The sequence below is a fragment of the Phascolarctos cinereus genome, unplaced genomic scaffold (genome assembly GCF_003287225.1).
Source record: "Phascolarctos cinereus isolate Bilbo 61053 unplaced genomic scaffold, phaCin_HiC Scaffold_4;HRSCAF=312, whole genome shotgun sequence".
Taxonomy (NCBI): Eukaryota; Metazoa; Chordata; class Mammalia; order Diprotodontia; family Phascolarctidae; genus Phascolarctos; species Phascolarctos cinereus.
This window is the reverse complement of record NW_027555847.1, coordinates 492,801,610-492,823,842: the sequence shown is the minus strand read 5'-3', so window position 1 is coordinate 492,823,842 and position 22,233 is coordinate 492,801,610. Positions and strand designations below refer to the sequence as shown.

At 38.3% G+C, this 22,233-nt stretch overlaps 1 protein-coding gene across 3 annotated transcripts in view; it reads right to left on the bottom strand.

The window, feature by feature from the left end:
• LOC110212570 (desmocollin-2-like) overlaps nt 1-16,367 on the bottom strand; it is a 65,763-nt gene extending 49,396 nt beyond the window's left edge. The window contains exons 1-2 of one of the 3 annotated variants that reach the window (XM_078153446.1): nt 15,955-16,367; nt 706-790 (exon numbers count right to left, since the gene is read on the bottom strand). In XM_078153446.1, coding sequence (XP_078009572.1) covers nt 706-790; nt 15,955-16,023 — 154 coding nt within the window. In that variant the 5' untranslated portion in view covers nt 16,024-16,367. The remainder of the gene's footprint in view (nt 1-705; nt 791-15,954) is intronic. The other 2 variants (XM_020992579.2, XM_020992578.2) reach the window with 2 other exon arrangements.
• Nucleotides 16,368-22,233: the final 5,866 nt, after the last annotated feature.

Below are 22,233 nucleotides of genomic sequence, written 5' to 3'. Positions count from 1 at the left end.
AGGAAATGGCAAACCACTCCAGTATTTTTGCCAAGAAAACCCCAAATGAAGTCACAAACTGTCAGACACAAATAACTGACTAATAAACAAAAAGCAGTTCCATACACACTTACAGAGACTAAAGGAAACAAAACAAGCAACAACAACAATGTTGCCTGAGCTAATAAATACAAATGAAAACAAATAAGAGAGGGAGCACTGGGTAGAGCATTAGACCATTAAAAATAAAAATTCTGATGAGTGCATGGGCTTTTCCACACAGCAGGGGAGGGAGGGGAGGACAAAAAGATTATGAACCCTCAGACTATAGTGCCTTCCACCTATAGATCTACGAGTTCTTTTTCTGCAGTCTTGAATTACTTCTAGTCCTCTTGCTACAGCAGTATCTATCATTGGAATTCAGATTTTAACTGGAAGCATTAACAGGTAGATAGAAGAATACAAAGATAATAACTGAAAAGGAAAAAATACAAAGAAGAAATCACAACTAGCAGCAAAACCACAGACCAAGATTTAAAAATAAAAAATTTAACAAAATTATGAACACCAGAAGCATCGTCAATATTATTTTGACTTTTGTTTGCTTCCAAATAGCACTCTGAATGGTCAGGGTAAATAATTTTATAGTTGTTTTCCATTTTCAAAAAGGGAGCTTAAAGAATAAAGTCTAAACAACAATTTATAAAATATTATGGCATATCTTACCTCTGCCAACAATTTCATTAGCTTCTAGTTTAGTAGGCACATAGAAAGTTACATCATTACAGGCTTCACAGGGAAAATTCAGGACCTAGAAAGAAAACCAAAACTATTTGAGATAATTATTCTTGATATAAAATTGTTATTTTAAACTGCGCACAAGAGAATCTTTCAAATTAATTTATAAAATAAAATGCCTTCAGTAAAACAAAGTGAAAATATAATATACTTGAATAGCAAGCCTGAAAAATTTTTGTCTAATTAGTTTAAATTTTACAGTGTGTTCCAAAAGTCCTAGTACCATTTTTAGCTATTAAACTGCACTAAGACTTTTGATACAACATATTACACACACACACACACACACACACACACGGGCAAACATATGTGTGTGTGGAGAGAGAAAGGAGAGGGAGGAAGGATATATCAGAGTGGTGGCCATGTGAGAAGTATATGGATATGAGAAATATTACAGAGGTACAATTAACCAGAGTTGGCAACTGATTGGGAATGTAGAGTCAGAGTAGGGAGTAAAAGAATGACTACAAAGTTCCAAACCTGGTTGGCTGAAATTATGGTGTACTCTTTACAGAAATAGAGAAATTCAGAAGAGGGATGGCTTTTACAGGAAAGATGACAAGCTCTGCTTTCACTATGTTGAATTTTAAATGTCTACAGGGTTTCCAGTTTGAAAAGACCAACAAGCAATTTGTGGAGGACTGGTACTCAGAAGAAAAACTAGGCCTGACTTGTCATCTAATTGCTTTGTTTTAAAACTCAGATTTATCAATGAGGCTGCTAGAAAAAATATAATGCCATCAACTTGCTGCATAATATCAAGGAAGTCATTTAACCACTCTTGTCCTCTTTCTTCTCATGTAGAATGATCCCTTCCATCTCTAAAATTCTGAGCTAAGAATGTATAGTTTCTGAAGACAGTTTAAAACATTGGTTCCAAAAAATATATAATACAATCTTTTAAGTAAAGGTATAACCCCAAAGTATAATCCTAGGGCAGCTAGGTGGCACAGTAGATAGTGTCTGGCCTGAAGTCAGGAAGATTCACCTTCCTGAGTTTAAATCTGGCCTCACTTACTAGCTGTGTGACCCTGGGCAAGTCTTTTAACACTATTTGCCTCAGTTTCCTATCTGTAAAATGAGCTGGAGAAGGAAATGGCAAACCACTCCAGTATCTTTGCCAAGAAAATAACAATATATATGAAACAAATAATATATAAAACAACAATAACAAATAACAACATAACCCAAAGTAATCACTTTGGGAAGTATACTACACATCTGGCCAACTAAATTATATGTTTTGTGTTTTTTTTCCCAAAGGTCATAGTTTCTTGTTGTTCTGTTATTTTTCTCTCCCCCCTTCCCCATGAATACACATCCACACAATTTTATGAAATTTTTAATGGCCTCAAAAAGAAAAAAAGAAGGAAAGGTCTTATGTATTAGAGGAGCACCACTATGAAAACAGGTTATTTTAAGAAAATCCAAAATTTATAAAACTGATTGGTCAAGGAGAATGATTATGTAACAAAAAGGTTGTATTAAACAGCTACCTTTAGTGCATTTAAAATATGGTTTGATTTATAAATAACTTTTTAAAACCACATCAAATGAAATGGATAAGATCTATCATATATATGTATATATATGCATACATCTCTATAGGTATACTTATGCATACATATGTATATGTATACATATATATGTACATTCACACATACACAAAACTGAATTATGCTCTGTGAATAGTAATTGGCTAGATTTCATTCTACTACACTTTGACTATATTTTTTGTATTAATTCAACTCTCCATAATAATTTTACAATGTATTATGTGAAGTCAGTTGAATTGTTTTGCTTTGTTAATTTTGAAAATTTATAGAATTCAAAGACAAAGTTAGACTCTCCGAGATTGTTTTATATGTATTAAAATATGATGTTACAAAGAATCAGTGTCGGTTTTCTAAAACAACTATTATTTTTAGTGGAAGGCTTTGAGTATAAAATGGAGGCTACATTGAGTAATTAGACCAAAGTTCTCTGTTGAATTGAGTCACACTGCTCCAATACCAATGGTCTAACCCTTATAATGAGAGGTGGAAAACACTACAGTTCTGATTAAGTGAGCCAGATTAGTATGTAATTGGGCAATATTTAGCAAAATAAATAAAAATACAATAGAACACAAATAATATTAATGTGGTTTTCTAAGTCAACATGCAGCCCATATGGCATGCTTCCTTTTTTCGAATTTGACGTCACTACCCTATACCACACAAATAATAGAGGATGTTCATTATTAAGGGAATCAAAAACAAGGTGAGGATAGTTAAAGCTTCATAGACTGGTAGCTTATGAAAATGCTAAAGACAATAAAAAGGCTTTTTAGCTTTGTTAGGAACAAGATAAAGATCATCATACCTTCCCTGAATTAGAAGGTAATCACAGGTGAAAGAAAATTTGGTCAACTCCCATTTTGTTCCTGGTTTCTCTATTAAAGAGAACAATCTTCTGATAGCAAAAATGGAATAAAACCAAGACCAAGGATAAATAGGATATATAAGAAAATAATTAAAAGGGGGAGAAGGGGAAGGGAACATGCATTTACTAAGCCATTACTCTGTGCTAGGCATTGTGCTAAGTATTTTATTATTTCATTTCATCCTCACAACCACCCTGGGAGGTAAGAATTATTATCTCCATTTTATGATTGAGAAAACTGAGGCAGACAGTGATTTGCCCAGGGTCACACAGTAAGTGTCTGAGGCAGAATTTGAATCAAGATCTTCTTGACTCCAGGCTCAGTACCCTATTCACGGTGCCACCTAAGGTCTTAATTGCTCCTAATGAGTTCAGATCACCTGGCCTAAATAAACTACATCCCCGAGAGAATTTGTGAAAATAATTGTTAAACCACTGTCAATGACCTACATCCAGGGAGAAGAGGAGAGGTCTGTGAGTGGAAAGACAGGAAAGAGTTCCAATTATCAAAAAGGGAAAAAAGGTATTCATTTCAGATTGTAGGGTGGGGTGTTTAATCCTGATTTCTAAAGAAATTCTAGAAGTGACTGCTAAAAGTACCAACTATACCTAGAAAGGATGAGGTGTACCATTATGATGGGATGGGTTTATTAGGGGCAAGTAAACCTGGAAAATGGTGTTTATACTATCACGCATGGTGAATATATTGAACCATTTTCTTGAGCATTTTTCTTTTTATTTAATCTTTGTTAGACGGGAAAGCTTATTGTGTAAAGGAAGTAGAGTATTTAAACATTAATGTAATATAGTAGCAAAAGGCATCAATAACAAAAATAAAATGGAGGCAAAAAAAAGAGAGTAAACTATGCCAGACTAGCCTCATTTCCTTCTCTACTAGCATCACTAGACCAGAAACCAAGATAATGCCAAGGATGAGGTAAATATGGATTTGAGCAAAGCAGTATAGAAAGTATTGCTCCAGATGTTCTTCTTAGCCCAGTGGATAGAGCACTGGCCCTGAAGTCAGGAGTACCTGAGTTCAAATCTGGCCTCAGACCAAACACTTGACACTTACTAGCTGTGTGACCCTTAACCCAATTGCCTAAAAAACAAAACAAAAACAGATGTTTTTCTTGACCTTTCTGCAGCATCTGACACTATTAACGAAATGTATCTCTTGGATTCTCTTTTTCTTTCGGTTCTTGTGGCAATCTGATCATTCATTCTCAGTCTCCTTTGCTGGACCATCATCCATGCTATACCCATTAACTAAAGGTGTGTTCCAATGTTCTATCTTGGGGCCTCTTCTATTTCATGTACGTTAACTTGGTGATCTCATTGGCTCGCATGAGTTTAGTTATTATCTCTATGTAGATAATTCCCAGATCTACATAGTCAGTACTTGTCTTCTGAACTCCAGGCCCATTTACATCACAAACTACCTACTGGACATTTCACACCACATATCCCACCAGCTTATCAACTTAACTCATTGAGAAAACTTTACCTTCTTCTGAACTTTGTTATTACTTCTGAGAACACCACCTTCATTGCAGGTAACCAGATTTACAACCTCAATGACACCCTCAGCTTCTCCTTTCTTTTTTTTTTAAATTAAATTAACCAAAGGCTTATCTATTTTATTGGTTTTTTCATAAAACCAGCTCTTAGTTTTATTTGTTAGTTCAACAGTTTTCTTAATTTCAATTTTATTAATTTTTCCTTTGGTTTTCAATATTTCTAATTTGGTGTTTAGTTGAGGATTTTTAATTTGTTCTTTTTCTAGTTTTTTTAGTTGTATGCCCAATTCATTAATCTCCTCTTTTTCTATTTTATTTATGTAAGCATTTAGAGATATAAAACTTCCCCTAAGAACTGCTTTCACTGCATCCCATAGGTTTTGGTATGTTGTCTCATTATTGTCATTCTCTTGAATGAAATTATTGATTGTTTCTATGATTTGTTGTTTGACCCAATCATTTTTTAGGATTAGATTATTTAGTTTCCAATTATTTTTTAGTCTATCTTTCCATGGCCCTTTATTACATATAATTTTTATTGTGTCATGATCTGAAAATGATGCATTTAATATTTCTGCCTTTCTGCATTGGATTGTGAGGTTTTTATGCCCTGGTACATGGTCAATTTTTGTGTATGTGCCATGTACTGCCGAGAAAAAAGTATATTCCTTTCTAACCCCATTCAGTTTTCTCCAGAGGTCTATCATACCTAACTTTTCTAATGTTCTATGCACCTCCTTAACTTCTTCCTTGTTTATTTTGTGGTTAGACTTATCTAGTGCCGAGACGGGGAGGTTCAGGTCCCCCACTAGTATAGTTTTACTGTCTATTTCTTCCTGTAACTCCCTGAACTTCTCCTGTAAGAATCTGGGTGCTATACCATTTGGTACATATATGTTTAGTAATGATATTACTTCATTGTCTATGGTGCCTTTTAGCAGGATGTAGTTTCCTTCCTTATTTCTTTTGATTAGATCCATTTTTGCTTTTGTTTTGTCTGAGATCAGGATTGCTACCCCTGCTTTCTTCACTTCAGCTGACACATAATATATTCTGCTCCAGCCTTTTACCTTTACCCTGTATGTATCACTCTTTTTCAAATGTGTTTCCTGTAAACAACATATTGTAGGATTATGGTTTTTAATCCATTCTGCAATCCATTTCCATTTTATGGGAGAGTTCATCCCATTCACATTCACCATCCTCAACTTCTCACTCATCCCACATATCCAGTCCATTGCCAAATTTGGTATTTCTATCTCCACGTTCCTTTCTCTATACTCACAGAGCCAACGCCCTAGTTCAGGCTATTTTGATCTGCCACTTGGACTATTACAACAGCCTTCTATTTGCCTTTCAAAAGTTTCTACTCACTCTAGTTGATTCACTACACGACTGCCAAAGTGGTGTTGTGCAGTCCCCTTCCACACCACACACATACATACATACACACACACACACAAACACACACACACTCAACTGTAATAATATGACCAGTGCCATATTATCTCTAGGATCAAAAATAAACTCTGGTATTTTAAATTTTTCCACAACCTGTTTCCTTCCTATTCTCATACCTTAACCTTGCTTCTTGCCATGCACTTAGTGGTCCATCTATCTTGGCATACTTGCCGTCCTTCCCACAGAACACTCCAATTCCCATTTCTGTACCTTTGCACAGTCTGTCTGCCATGCCTGGGAAACTTTCCCTTTTCTCCTTTGCTTCTAAGAATCTCTAACTTCCTTTTAAATCTGAGCACAAGCCACTGCCACCACTTCCTCTGGAAGTCTTTCCCCATGGCCTTAGGTACCACTGCCTTCCCCTCTAAGGTTGTCTTACATTTATTTTCTATATATCTTATGGGAAGAGGGGGAGTCAGTCTTTGATTCCTTTCCCCTAATTAATATATTCATAAGATGAAAGGAAAATATAACAGAGGTAATTATGAACTGATATGTTAATGAAATACAAATTCCTCCTTATGACCTGATATCCATTTTGGTTAAGAAAACTGTAAAGAAATTCTCCTTGATTGACTTGGAAAGGACAATGCCATTGACTAGAGAGACATTGGCCAGACTCCTAATAGCTGATAAAAGGCTGAGCTTATCAGCTACATTCAATCAATCAACAATATTTTTTTAAACCCTTCCTACAAACCATGAACTCTGCTATGGCTGGGAATACAAAGAGCAAAACCAGTCACTCCCTTCAAGAAGCTTACATGTAAATAAAAGACAACATGTAAATAAAAATTTAAATACAAGATATATACAAATTAGATGGAAAATAGCCTTAAAAGGAATACCTGTAGCATCGGGGAAAGGGAATGGGAAACACCTCCATAGAAAGGTGGTTTTGATTTGAGTTTTAAAGGAAGCCAGGAATTTTAAGAATCAGGAAAAATATGGAAAGTATGGTGGACAACAAGTGCAGAGTCATAAATATGAGATATAGAGTGTCATATACAAGGAGTAACAAATAGGTCAATATAACTAGATACTAATCTGTTTGGAAGGGAATAAATTTAAAAAGATTGCAAAGGTGAGAAGGAGCCAGTCTGTGAAGAGCTGTGAATGTGACACAGTTTACATTTCATCCTGAAGGTGATAGGAATGAACTGAAGTTTATTGTGTTAAGGTATGGGTACTAACGCAGACCTACACGTTAAGAAAATCATTTCTATGTGAAACTTGAGTTAGAATGTGGAGAGATTGAGGCAGGAATATCAACTAGCTACAATAGTCCAAGTGACATGTGATGAGGGCCTAAACTAAGGTGGTAGTTGCTATGTAAATGGAGAGGAGTATACACTATGGATGCTGTGAAAGTAGGAACAAGATGTGGTGGCTGATTGTATATGTGTGGCAAGAGTAAGCAGTCGAGGTTGCAAACCTAGCTGACAAGGAAAATTGTTGTTACCCTAAATAAAAACAGGGAAGGTTGGAAATGAGTTCTGAGATATGATGAGTTTGAAATTTCTCTGGGATATCTGATTACAAACCATCAAGAGGCAATTGGTGATGGGGAACTATGACTCTGAAGAGAAACTATGGTTAGATATGTAGATCTAAGAATCATCTACATAGAGGTGATAATGGAATCTATTGAATGTCATGAGATAACCAAGTGAGATAGTATACATGGAAAATGAAATAAGGTTCAGGACAAAGCCTTGTTAAATAGGCGATACACAGATGAAGATCCAGAAAAGGAGACTGAGAAGGAATGGTCAGGCACATAGACCAGAGAGAAATCAGTGTCATGAAAACCCAGGGAAAAGAGAATATCCAAAAGAAGATAATGATCAACATTATCAAATGCTACAGAGAGGCAAAGAAGGATCAGGAATGAGAAAAGGTCATTAGATATGACAATTAAGAAACCATAGGTAACTTTGGAGGAATGGTTTCAATTGGATGATGAAGTCAAAAGCCTAATTGCAGAAAATTTAGAATAAAGTGAAAAGAGAGGAAATGAAGTGGCCTGTGAGAAGGAATAACTCGCTGGATGAGAGCATTTCTCTATCCCCCTCCTATCCCATCAATGGAGTGACCTGCCTGGTAGGAGACAGTGAATCTAGTAGGGATCAGTCATGCTTTCTACAGACAGAAATGTACACAGACATGCAGCAAAGAAATAGCTTCAAGGAATGTGTCCACTGCCAGTACAGAAGACAGATGACCATGGAGATGAGCAGACACTCTAAGCCCAGCTGAGTAACCTATTTAGAAGAGATGCTATATCCAGGGTAAAGCAAGAACTCAAAGCCCTATAGTATGGAAGGAATGAGCTGCCTTGGCTACAAGCATTTCATACATGTGTGCCTCTCTAGTGTTATACTATACATTTGTGCCCCTTCTTTCCATAGATGATGATGTTCTCAAAGAAATCCAAAATGACATCACTATGCTAGAGTCAAGTTACAGTGTGCCCAACTGTGGCTGATCGGACTAATATGAGCTCCAAATGCTCTTCCACAGGTCAGACACAAACACTCCATGTGAACATTTAGGGTGGATTCTCTAAATTTGTGCATCTTGTGTTTCTTTTAAGCTGCTTCAATGCTGCTTTGCTCATAGAGCACAGCACCTTCTCTGTTGAGGTCACACTATGTTGAGCAGTCCTGTGCCAGCATCTGCCATATCACATAATCAATTCCAAAGTTAAGAGAGACCTTGAGGGTGTCCTTGTATCTTCTTCTGATCACCATGTGAATGCTTGCCTTGTGTGAGTTCTCCATAAAATAGTCTTTTTGGTAAGCATATGTTTTGCATTCAAACAATGTGGCCAGACCATTGGAGTTGTACTCTCTGAAGTAGAGTCTGCATGCTTGGCAGCTTAATTTGAGAAAGGATCTCAATTCAAATGGAAGCAATTCAGTTTCCTGGCATGGTGCTGGTGTATTGACCAGGTTTTACAGGCATATGACAATGAGCTCAGCACAACAGCTCTGTAGACATTCAGTTTGGTAGTCAGTTTAATAACTCTTCTCTCCCACACTTTCCTTCAGAGCCTCCCAAACATTGAGCTGACTCTGGCAATGTATTTGTCAACCTCATTATTAATGTATACATTTCTGGAAAGTACACTACCAAAATAAGTGAACTTATCTACAGCATTCAGAACTTCTCCATTGGCAGTAACTGATGGTGTGGTGGTGGCTAATGGAGCACTTGTGTTTTCTTGGTGTTAATTGTTGGGCCAAAATTAGCACAAGCAGCAGAGAATAAATTCATACTTTGTTGCATCTCAGCAAAGGAGAATGTACCTTACCTCAGCAAAGAAGAATGTACCTTAGGTTTATGGTAAGGGGAGTGTTTTACAGCAACTACTCTCATAATGCTGCCTTAGAAAGTACTTTTGCCTTGTGTCTACTGGCTGACACAATTAAACTATTGAAGAGGAGCTTGTTGATTGTGACTCATGACTTAAGGTAGTAATAAAACAGACTCACAATCTTCATCCTTGAATCTGAGGGTAGGAGAAGTAACTTCAAAAGTTGCTTTGCTTTTATATACTTACATATGTGCAAATTGTTTTCCCCACTTGAATATAAGCCCAGGGAAGACAGAGGCCATTTTCTGCCTTTTTAAAATCATTAGCACTTGTGCCTAACACATAGTAAGTTCTTAATATATAATAATAAATACTTGTTGATTGACTGATTGGTGTCCTTGCAGATGAGACAGAGAAATGGGGACTGGGTGATAGTAGGTGGCTTTGAAATTGTTGACTCTATCAATACTGCCCGGTGGACATTCTCTGATGGAGTGTTTCAGGATTCTCAGCTTAGCTCTTGTTTTATCCAACAATTTTTATTTGAGAGATTTGGAGAAAGATGACATATTGGAAGTGTGTAAAAATAGTTCTTTGACTGATCTGAACCATTCACATGCCCTGATCGCAAACCAAGCATTGAATCTCTTCAGCTTTTACCACGTGTTAAACTCTCATCAATTTGTAGTGGTTCGTCAAACCTGTATATGACACAAAGCTCATAGAAATCATTAATACACTGGATGAAAAAGCCAAAGAAACTTCAACTAGTGGAAGGAGCAAGCTACAGCTAGCAAGAAATTTAATAGTGATAAATGTAAAGTCTTATGTTAGGATACAAAAAACCAACTGCATAAATACAAAATGGATAAAATATGACTAGAAAGTAGTTGAGAGGGAATAAAAGCTAGGAGTTCTAATGGAATCCAAGCTCAATTAGGAGCAAGCAGTGTGATGCTACAGCCAAAAGGACTCATGGCACCTTAGGCTGTAATAATAGAAATACAATGCCCAGAACAAAGGAGGTAATAGTATTCTTATATTCTGCCCTTATAAATCCACATCTTAAGTAACTATGTCCGATCCTGGGTACCATGTTTTAGAAGAGACATTGGCAGAGTAGAGTAGATTCATAGTTGGATAACCAAAATGAGGATATTCAGTACTGATGCGTGAATAGGTGAAGAACAGGGAATGTGCAGCATGGAGATAAGAATTTTTATAGAGGTCATGACAGCTTCCTCAAGTGTTTGATTCTCATGTGGAAGAAGGAATAGACAAATTATATGGTACTTAAGGGAAAAACTAGGAACAACAGCCAAAAGCTATATGGTGAAGGATTTTGGCTCAGCATAAGAAAGAAACTATATACAATAGAAGGAGCAACAACTCTAGAATCAGAACCTGGGTTCAAATTCCTCAGATGACATTACCTTTGTGACCCTAGATAGGTCACTTAACCTCCGATCTCATTTTCCTCCTCTGTAAAATGAAGGAGTTGGACTTGATGGCTTCTGAGACTCCATCTAGGTCTATCTCCATGATCTTGTAAGTGAAAAACCTCCTAACAGCTTGTGTATTCTGAAAATGAAATGGGTGCCTTTTGGAAAGGGTGGGTGTGGAAGCACTAGGCTCGGACACAATAGGCATCTTCAAGAAAATTCTGGATAACCACTTGCTAGATCAGAAATTGCAACTGGGAATAAATATTTGGGTAAAGGGTTGGACTAGGTAACCTCTAAGATTTACAATTATGAATCAGAATGAGTCAGAAGGCACTTCAAAATTTTGCATGTTCACAGAGTTGTCACTGTGAACAATCATTATCTTTGCGTTATAGGTGATAGAAATTACATGAAATCTGTATCAAAACTTTGACGTACCCTGAAAGCTGTATTTAAAATAATGAATCATATCATTTCTTTTATTGCATTAACCTCTTTACAAATGTGTCATTTATGAGTTTAAATTAATGAAATTCCAGTTAAAGATTATTCTACTTCTTTTCATTTAAAATCAATTTGACACATCTTTATTAAGCATCTAATCTTTGCAAGCCACTGTGCTTAAAAAAAACATATAATTTACATGTTCTTCCCTTAAATCCTAAAATCTCAGAGTTGGAATGAGACTTGGAAGATATTTAATCCAACCCACATCCGAACAAGAATCCCCTCTATACTATCCCCAATAAGTGATCCCCTATCCTCCACTTCTTCCCTAATCTGAGAACTTGTTCCTGAGGCAACTCATTCTACTTTTGGACAGCTATTTTAAAAATAAATAAAAAACAAAAGCAATGAACTAGGAGATGGAAAAATTAACATCAAATCTTTGTTCTGATACTTAACAGCTTTGTAATCTTTAGCAAAGCACAATCTCTGAGGGCCTCAGTCTACTCATCTGAAAAATGAGATAGATCAGGTCATCTATAAAATCTCACCTATCTTTGACACTCTGTGATTCATTACCAGAAATTTGGCCACCAAACTTATTTTGGCAGTAGCAATTCACAAAACAGAGGCTTGGAAGAGTTGCAAATTTCTTTGGCTGGAGCAAGTAATCCATAAAATCATGAAATCTTTTGAAGCAGCAGAAGTTATATAATATCACCAATTATATACAATGTTACCCTTTATAAGAGAGTTATATCATTTTAAAACAGTAAGGGAGAAAATATGAAAATGGTTTGATTATAATACCATGCCACAATTTATTTTGTTTAGTAACTTCCTTCGTTAATTCAGATCGGCAATATTAGCATGGTTATAGAGAGTTACTGGTTAAATGATTTTGTCGGTCTTACTTGTTTACTGTGACAAATGAAGGGAATGAATGCAATATCCCCCAAAACACTCAACCAGCTGTCTTGCTTGCACATTTTTTTTGGGGGGTAGTGAATTTCTGATGAGAAAATTCTTCAATTTAAAGAGTCAAAATAAAAAGTCAAATTACAGAGTCAAAAGATTGGCTTGGGCCACTGAGAAGTAAAGTGACTTGCTAAGGGTCACATAACCAGCACGTGAACACAAGTTTTCCTGGCTCTGAGGCTTATTCCATTCATTATGCCTCACACTTTCACAAACAGCAGGTAGTAAATATAGTTCATATAAAGGAAAAAAGCAGCCCTCAGTACACACTTGGAGAGTTGCTGCAAATTTTATGATATATAAACAAATATATTAACAGATTTTTCAGCCCTTTTAGTGAAGTAACTGGCAGATCATCTCTAACTCTTTTCATATTCAAAAGTGTGCAGAAGAGACATAAGTAAGCAAACACAAACCATTTCCCACATTTTATCATATCTGTTTTAAGTTGGAATTGCTTTAAAATGGAAGCCAACTGTTCGCTTTTGTACAATTTTTGTAACAGTTGGCTATTCTAGTAATATTTTTTTCTTTTCTTTTTGGAAAAATCTTAAAGATTGAGGACAGGGAAGGTGTAAAATTATATTAAACATAATTTTAGGGGAAAAGAATCTTAGAATGAAAAAGCTGCTTAGCAATTTCCTCAACTTACAAAAAGAAATATAGTACAAATTGAAGATGATAGGGGATAACAGATTTAGAGCGGGAAGGAACATTGGAGGTCTTTCTCCACAACCCATGAAGAAACTGAGGCCCACAGATATTAAAGGACTTCTCTAAGACCAGCCAAATAGCAAGTAGAACAGCTGAGATTCAAATCTGATTTAAAAAACAATATTTTTTCCATTCCATCTGCTAATAATGCAGAAAATCCACTGTAGCTTAAAAGCCTAAGGCTACTATTTTTAAAAAGCTTCCTTCGGAAGATTTCTTCAAGAAAAAAAATTAAGTTTTTCAGAGTCCTAGTGATTTTTAGACAAAATAGGGCCACATACGTGTGTGTGTGTGTGTGTGTGTGTGTGCGCGTGTTTTAAGGCTACTGAACTACCACCTTCATTAAACTGAAAAAGAAAATGAACTTTCTAATTGGGAATATTGTGTCATTTGGATCTATATAATTAATAGAAAGAGGAAAGTTAGTAAAGGTGCAAATGTATTAATCTGGATAGGAGTGCAGGTGTTTGTTGAAGAGATTATGTAAATATGTGAGAGAAGATTAAAGAAAAAAATGTAATTTAGTAAAGAACATCCTTAAGACCTTTTAAAAAAATAAAGGAAATGTGAAATGGGGAAGTTACTAACCAGAATATATAATACCTGTATATTATTCTGTTGTCTCCTAGACCAGCCCTCCTAAGACTTAATTCCCACCTGATCTGTTTCCCCACCCTCCCTACAGGGACCTACAAAAACCAAAATCTTACCTCCAAACTAGTCCAGACTCCCTACCTGTTTTACACACCAGCTTTAAAATAGAAATAACAACATAAGCACCATTTAAAAAAAATAAAAGTTTCAATACCTTTCAAAAGATTTATAAAAGCAAGGAAGCATTAAAAAAATATTTACCCATGTGCAGAGGTTTTCTTCATACTTGGGCAAGGTTTATATGTTTTTAAATGAACATTGTTCTCCATAGCTATAGATAATAACTGATCCATCAACTTCAAATTTTCAAATTATCTACGATTTTATCCTTGTGGCTTTATCCCTCGTGCTTCAATTTTGTGATTAGAGTAGTCAAAATAATTAATCATCTAATGACCAGCAGCTGATGAGCCTCTCAACCTAGTCAGTCCAGTCTACAACAGACATTTCAAAGCCTTTCTAGTTTGGTAAGACCTGCTGGAGCTTGCACACCAGTAGGATAGACTTCAGGAAAACAGGGCCACCTCCACACCCAGAGAAGGCGTTCAAGAAGGGCTTTATGGAGGAGCCAATCAGTTACCAAATATTTAATTATCCACTTCGTGCAAAGCACTGTGCTAGGCACCATGAAGAATACTAATAAGTCTCAAGCTTGATCCTTGCCCTGAAGCCTTAGTTGGAGAGACAAGGCATTTGTATGCCATATGTGTGTATCAAAAGACAGACAAATTTGGCGGGGACGAGGTATTCATTTCATTGGCCTCTACTGCCCTGGAAGGTAAACCCAAGCTCATCTCAAGAAAGCAGGAAGGTTAGGCCTCTTTCCTTGCTCCCTATGGGTGCCTCTCCCCCAGTTTCTTTTAGGCGCAACTAGAAAACCCGCGGCCTCGAAGCTATTAACTTGGCCTTTGCGCACATCCAGGACTTTCCCATTTAGCTTTGTTTGTTCTCAGGACAAGTACTAGGGGTAGGCATAAAGTCTCAAGGAGGAACTACTTTTAATCTCTTTATATATGCTTATTTTATAACATCCTGACCTCCAATGTAAATGTTTCCCCACACACCTCATTAATTCATGTTACATTAAAGGCTTACTCAGACGGACAGCATTCCGCACCAGACTAATTTTCAAACCTTGGGACAATGATATAACGTATGCAAAATGTCTTAAGAAGCCTAAGGTACTATATGAACGTGAATTATTAGTTTTATTAGGGATGCGTGAACTTGCCCAAACTCCTGCCGTCCCAGCTGCCTTTCTCTCCCTCCCTTTCCTGCCCACCAGCTCCTGTGTCCTCTTTGCTTAGGCTGAGAGCTTCCCATCCAAAATAAGCTCTCCTTTTTTCCTCTGGCTTTTTTCCCCCCCTTTCCTTGGGCACACTGAATTAGGGGCAAAGCCGAGAGACGGAAAGAAAATTATCCCCGAAGGTTAAAGCAAAAGCCGAGATCTCACCAGAACGCTAGGAGGCTTTGCCCCACCCGATTTCACACCCATTTCTCCCCACCCAAGGATAACGCTAAGTTACTCCCAGGGAAGAAAGGAAGCTTCTCACTTTTCCTCTTCTGCCCTTAACCCTTTTCTTCCTCAGTCTCTCAGCTCCAGGTCTCCCTGCATTTCCCAGGAGCTCTCAAGTTTCAGGAAACTCAATCCTTTTGTCTTTTTTCTTTCATCTCGGGAGTGGATGTGTCCTTTTTGTTGGGCACCAAGGCTAGGGCTAGGAACTCAGCAGTTCCACCCACAAAATGAGCCAGGACCGCCCCAGTGGTCAGATTAGGACCCTAGCGGGGGTTGGGGGGCGGGGGGAGACTGAAGAACTAGGCGATTTCCAAGTGGCGGAATAGTCTTCAGAATCTTAGGCACATGCAGGCACGCACACACCTCTTATATCCAGGGGCCACAGTTTAGGAATGAAGGCTACGAGAAACGCCCGTCAGCTTCCCAGGCTGAAATTCTGTTCCCAGCCTGTTGCTCTTCTTCTTCTCTTCCCCCAGTCGCCTTTTCCCCCAACAGGCTCCTCTAGTTCGCATGGGCGATCCATCCCCTCCATTCCCAACTCCCCCCGCCCAGTCCAGCTGACCCCTACCCCTAGTCCAGGCTGATCCCCCGCCCTTGGGCTACCAACCCCACCCTCCCTGGGAGGGCTGCCCAGTTGGCTACCTGGGGGCAATGGGCTCCTTTCTCCCCTGGAGTGCACTAACCGGCGGCCATACTCACCAAGAGGATCAGCAGGAATTTCAGGCAGTTGGCTACAGCCCGGGATCGTCCTGGCCAGTCTGTGGCCATTGGAATCAGGATCCGAGGGCAGAGGAGGGAAAAGCTGCTGCCTCCGGGGGAGACACAGAATATAAAGCAAAGTGGGACAGCAAGAGAGGTCACCCCGAGTGGAATCTCCAGCCGGGACCACAACTGCGGCTTCCCAACTGGGAGTGTGGCGTAGGAGTGAGAAGTGGCTGCAGCTGCAGGAGGAGGAGGAGGAGGAACAGAAGAGTTGCTTCTCTTCTCAGTTTCTCTCACCTTTCCCAATCCTTCCTGCCCCAGGAACTTCACCCCTCTGACGTAAGGCGGGAGCCATCAGAACTCCCAGGAGACACTGAGGGGCCCCTCCTAGGGATTTCTCAAGTCTTATCACAGAGAAAGTAGTGGTAGGAAAGAAGTGTCTCAGCTTGCCATCTTCTCCCTGGCGCTTTTTTTTTTTAATTAAACTGAGCAGGGCAGTTGTTTCACAGAGGCAGAGGAATCCAATTCTCACCACCCCGTTTATCTTTAGGGCACTATTACTAACCCGCCCTTCATGGAGCAGAGGTGTACAAAAGACTCCCTTAGATCCTCCTTTTTTCTGGCACTCTGCTACCCTGACAAAAAATAAGTTTGCCTGAAGGGATCGTTGTCTCAACATATATTTTGATGTCAAGAACATATCTACTAAAGGAACAGCGGTCCCTCCCATTGAGCTCCTGACCAGTTTTCTGGAATACTGTCTCCAGGTGAGAAAGACTTTCCAGATAGTAATCCCTTTTTCTGTGAGATGTGCAACTCCCGCAGGGAGCTGAGCATGAATGGTCTGCCATCCTGGTACTTTAGAAGTGTACTATTAAAATACAAAACTTTGTTTAAAAAAAGTCCACAGTTCTTGTTTGTTTCATTTCTTTAACAAATTGTAATTGATTCTTCCATACTTCGTTTAAGAAACAACTATTCAATCCACAAATTCTGGATTTTTCCCTCTCTAGATTCCAAAACTGGACTAAGAGGGCAGAGAGAAAGGATATGTGAATCTCCAGAATAAGAATTAAAAACACATTCAAAACTGATCAAACAGAGGGGGAAAAAATGCCATATTTAACTTTTAGACTGCAGAGGTGTGTATACATTCCAGGCTTTGTTTGCTGTCTTTCAAAAGGACATCATGCTCTTCCAAAAAGTTCCCCAAAATACATTTTTTTGGCTTTATGATATATTTTTAGGTTTGACTTATCTTATTAGATATACCTCATGTAGAAAGTACTAGAAGGCAGTAATTGAAAATGAGAAAGTAATTTGTATTAGACAGAGGAGAATAAGGAATTTATTACACACAAAGAGCCTTCTGTCCTAAACTGTTCAGTTTTCTCCTTAGAGTTGAATTTAACCACTCCAATTTAATTTCTGCTTATTTAGAAAAAAATCATTTTGCTGTGGGAATTTAAGTGCTTTATATAAACACTTTTTATTCAACTGGAGAAAAAAGTTAATTGAAACTCTTTCTTTACTTTCAGCTAACTACTCTTACCTTTCCTGTATGACTTCAGCATTAATTGCCTATTGTTTGCAGTCTGGCAATGATGAATAGCTCCTAAAATTTCAAGCAATAATATAACTTCAATACTGGGTGACTATATAACATTGAAATAGACTTGTATAAATTTCTCTGAGCTCCAATTTTCTCATCTAGATCATTTAAATTCATATATATTGTATGTATGTTCTTGTGTGTCTGTGTATATAGATAGTCGTGTTTCAGAGGAGATATTTGTTTCATGTGTATGTGTGTGTTTTTAATTTTACTTTATTTTCAGTATCCTAGGTCTAAGATTCCTGGGAAGAGTTACAGCTGTCTTTAAAAAAAAAGATGAATACTCATTGAGAAAATTATTATTATTGCAAAATTGTACAATATGAGTTCATACTAATAATGGGAGGTACTTTTAGTAACTCAGAGTTTCCTGTCAGTATTTCTTATCATCAGTTATTGCTTCTGAGCCTGTTTCCGCATCTGTAAAATGGAGATTTGGAGTTAGGAAGTACCTTAGAAGTTATCTACTCTAACCCTCCCTTTTATACATGAGGAAACTGAGGCCCATAGAGGTTAAGTGACTTGCCCAAGGTCATGAAGTTGGTAAAAAGTAAAGTCGAGATTTAAACATTGGTCCTCAGCCCCCAAATCCAGAATTTTTTCTATTGTACCACACTGCCCATAACATATAATACATGCTACATATCTGGTTGTTTGATGATTAAATAAGATAACATGTGAAAGTCTTACAAAGGATTAGGCAAAAGTAAAGTATCATTTTCATCACCTTAGAAATAATTCTCTCTGACCCAACTAAATTAGGTCTATGAAAATTCTGAAGAGAAAACAACCCAATTGGTCTCTGTTGTCATTGTATGGCTTTTTTCTTCTTTTTTATATTTCTTTTCTGCTCAGTCTGTGAGGAATGCAAGGCAGTGACTCACATTCTCTTAGTTAAATAACTGCAGGAAAGTACTTTCTTTTGTCTAACAGGTATTAATGGCCCAGCTTTAAAACTTTCCTCATAAATATTCCAGTAAGTAGTTGGGCCATCTTGGATAACTGAATAATTCTGAGAATTGTCACATTTCCAGAAAAATGTCTGCAGTGTAGATTTGGCCCAAGAATAGTTGAGTAAGAATCAGAGTTCACATGAGCTGGACTAGGTAAAGTTTTCTCATTAAGCAATAGTGGCCTCCGATTCCCAAGAAATCAAAGCCTTCCCCAAATAAAAGCTTTTGACAGTTATTTTTTCATCTTACATAGTCATATTGACTATTTAAACTGGTGTGCTTATCATGTTAACAAATATTGCAAAGCTTGGTAGAATAGCTATTGCATAAGATGACAGAAGCAGCATCCAGAAAGATTTTAACATTCTAGCACACTAGGTTCAAACTAATTAGAAGAAATTTAATAATGATAGAAATTATGCCCTACCAACGAATTTTAAAAATATCAACTATCAATTTGTTCTCCTTGGCTCCAGAAACTAGAATGAGGAACAATGGACAGAGATCCTTTTCTAGATCCAATCTTCTCCAATATATTGATGATTTATTATTGTGTTCCCCTTCATTTGGCATGTGTGTTAAAGACTCACTGTACTTTTTAACCTCAGTGGCCAATAAAGATTCCAGGGAGAAGGGCCAGATTTCTTCTACTTCTGTTACATTCCTTGGCCATATTGTTACTTCTGAAGGACTTCATTTAGACTCTGACCATCTTAAAGGCATTCTTCCATTTCCTCATCCAACCACTAAGCTGCCACTTAGTGCCTTTTTGGGACTTGACAGATATTGTCACCTATGGATCCATGGATTTGCCCACCTCCTCTATGATCTACTTAAAAATGACCAGCTGGAGCCTTTTAAATTGATTGACTCCTCCTATGAAGCTTTCCAAACTTTAAAGGCTGCCTTCATACATCCTCTTTCATCTTCCTCCCTTTCCTCAGTCTCCCAAATTAAAAACTTCCTTTTTTTCTTGTTCGTTTCTGAAAAAGGAGGAAATGCATGCAGGGTATGAACTCAAAACGCAGAGGACATTTATGCCATCTCAGATATCATACTAAGACTCTTGATGCTGTAACAAGAGGACTTCCTAGTTGCTAAGAGCAGTAGTGGCAAGGGCAGAACTTGGTGTTGTAGCTGATGTGATTCTAGACTCCCACTTAACAGTGTTAGTCCCTTATGCAGTATAGGCATTATTCAAAGCCATTATTCTCAAAATTTTTCTACTAGCCAATTGGATAATTTGGAAGCAGGACTTTTGAGTAACCCAAATACAACTATTGAGCAGGTATGGACCCTCAATCCTGCAACTTTTCTTCCTGATAAAGCACAGAAGAATGATGATGAGGAATATGATTGTAGGACCTTTCTTTACAGTATTCTTTCTCTCAGATTAGATTTAAGTGAAACACTCTTGGAAGAAGTAGATTTTGTGTGGTACACAATGGTTCCCATCTGAGGAAACCTAAAAGTGAATTAGTTGCAAGATATGGAACAGTGACATCCACCAAGGTAGTGGAGAGAGGACACTTACCTCGTTCCAAGTCGGCTCAACAGGCTGAAACTGAAGCTGTTGCTTGTGCAAATGAGCTGGCCCAAGGTAAGAAAGTAAACATCTATAAAGATAGCAGATATGCATTTGGGAGTAGCTCACGACTTTGGAATGCTTTAGAAACACCAGGGATTTTTGACTTAGGGGACAACCCATAAAGAACAAAGAATAAATAAACAGATATTTAACTGTCTACTTCTGCCTATAGCAGTAGCCATAGTAAAGCTCCAAAGACATACTAAAGAGAACACTGAATAAGTCAAAGGAAATGTCTTTGGCTGATGAAGCTGCACAGAATGCCACAGAACCCACCACAGTTTTTGTTACAGCTGAATTTGAGGAGGAATCAAACCGCTTACACTTGAAGACATCGGGGAAGCCCAATTGACCATAATTAAACCAGCAATAGACAAATCTGAAGGAGGGACTTTGGACCCTAAAACTTGATTGTGGAAGGGACCTAAAGGACTGATAGTACTCACTGATGTTCTTGCTTTTCCAAAGATGAGGTTTTTGCACCAATTTAATCACTAAGGTCCCAAAAAACTGAAGGATCTGGCTTGAAAATATTGAAGATTTGGAAAGGCTGCCCAGCAAATGGAGGATCTGTGTTTGGCCTGCCAACACCATGATCCTTCCAAACCCATTCATCCACTTCTGGGGAAATTCCTTCTCCCTAAAGGACCTGTTGAGAACTGGCAGATTGATTTTGTTGAACTCCCTGCTTGCAGTAGGTTGCTCTGGTTATGGTTTGTGTGTTCTCTCAGTGGGTAGAAGATTTTCCTTTTCAGAAGTCTACTGCCACTGCAGTGGCTAAGATCTTATTAGAAAAAAAAATTCCCTTTTGGGAGATTCTCAAGGAAATACATAGTGATTGATGTACTCATTTCCCAGGTCAGCCTTTTACTGGTCTGCTTGCCTCTTCCCCATTATTGTGGCATCTCCACTGTGCCTACCACCCACAGTCCTCAGGATCAGTGGAGTGAACCAATGGGAGAATTAAAATGTAATTGTAGAAACTGACAGACAGTTTTCTTTGCTTTGGTTAAGGGTTCTCCTCCTAGTTCTATGAACCTTAGAGCTAGATCTTTTGGATTCCATAAACTCTCACCTTATGAAATAATAACAGAAAGGCCTATGCCAATGTGTCCATGGACTCAAAGGATTAGTGCTCAGACTACCCTGTCCTCTTACTGCAGGGGGCTGACCCAAACTGTAACTGCATTACCTAAATATGTGTCTGAGTCTTTCTCCACAAATTTATCCCTGAAAGCAAAACCTAACATTCATCCTGGCTACTGGGTATACTGGAAATGCCACTTAAGAAAGAACTCCTTGGGAGCCAAGATAGCAGAGTAAGCAGTAAATTGCTGTAGCACTCCCATATTCACTTCCAAACAATCACAAATTAGCAACCCAGAATAAATACTGGAACAGCAGAGCCAGCAGAAAGGCAGGGTGAAGTGAACTTTTAGCCCCGCAGACTCAGAGGATCGCAAGAAAGATTTATCTCACTCACCTAAAAGGGAGCAAATTCCAGGACAGAAAGTATCTCAGCAAGCCAGCAGTAAGCCCCACCTCAGCAAACCAGCAGGAGATCCTGAGCCCTAATGCAGTGGAGCAGGCAAACACCAAAACCAGGACCTGCCCCACACACACACACACACACTTGTCTTAGCATAGCCAGGAGAACTGGCAGACCCCAATTCAGAGAACTACCACATACTTCAGTGTAACCCCACGAGGGCAAATGGCCTCATGCAGCTAGACCTCCACATGCTTCAGTGCAACCCAGGGCAAACAGGTATCCTCCAGGAACCAGACCTCCACCAGCTTCAGGATAGCCTTGGGGAAACACAGAAAATCCCCATCTGGCCTCAGCATATACCAGATATCACCACTAGGACCCCAGCTCAGCACCAGGTAAGCTGCCAGACCCCTATAGCCTCCAGCAGTGTGAGCCACCCCACACCCCCTCAACATAGCACCAGACACTAGAGTTCCCCACGAGTCTCAAGGCAACATCAGTGCAGCACTGGGTAAACAGCTAGGGCCTACAGCCACTGCATAAGAAGCCTGAGACAGAGTCCCTTCCACCCTGAGAGCAAATATCAAATTTAAAAGAAAAGAAGGCTAAAAAATAAAAATAAAAAGGG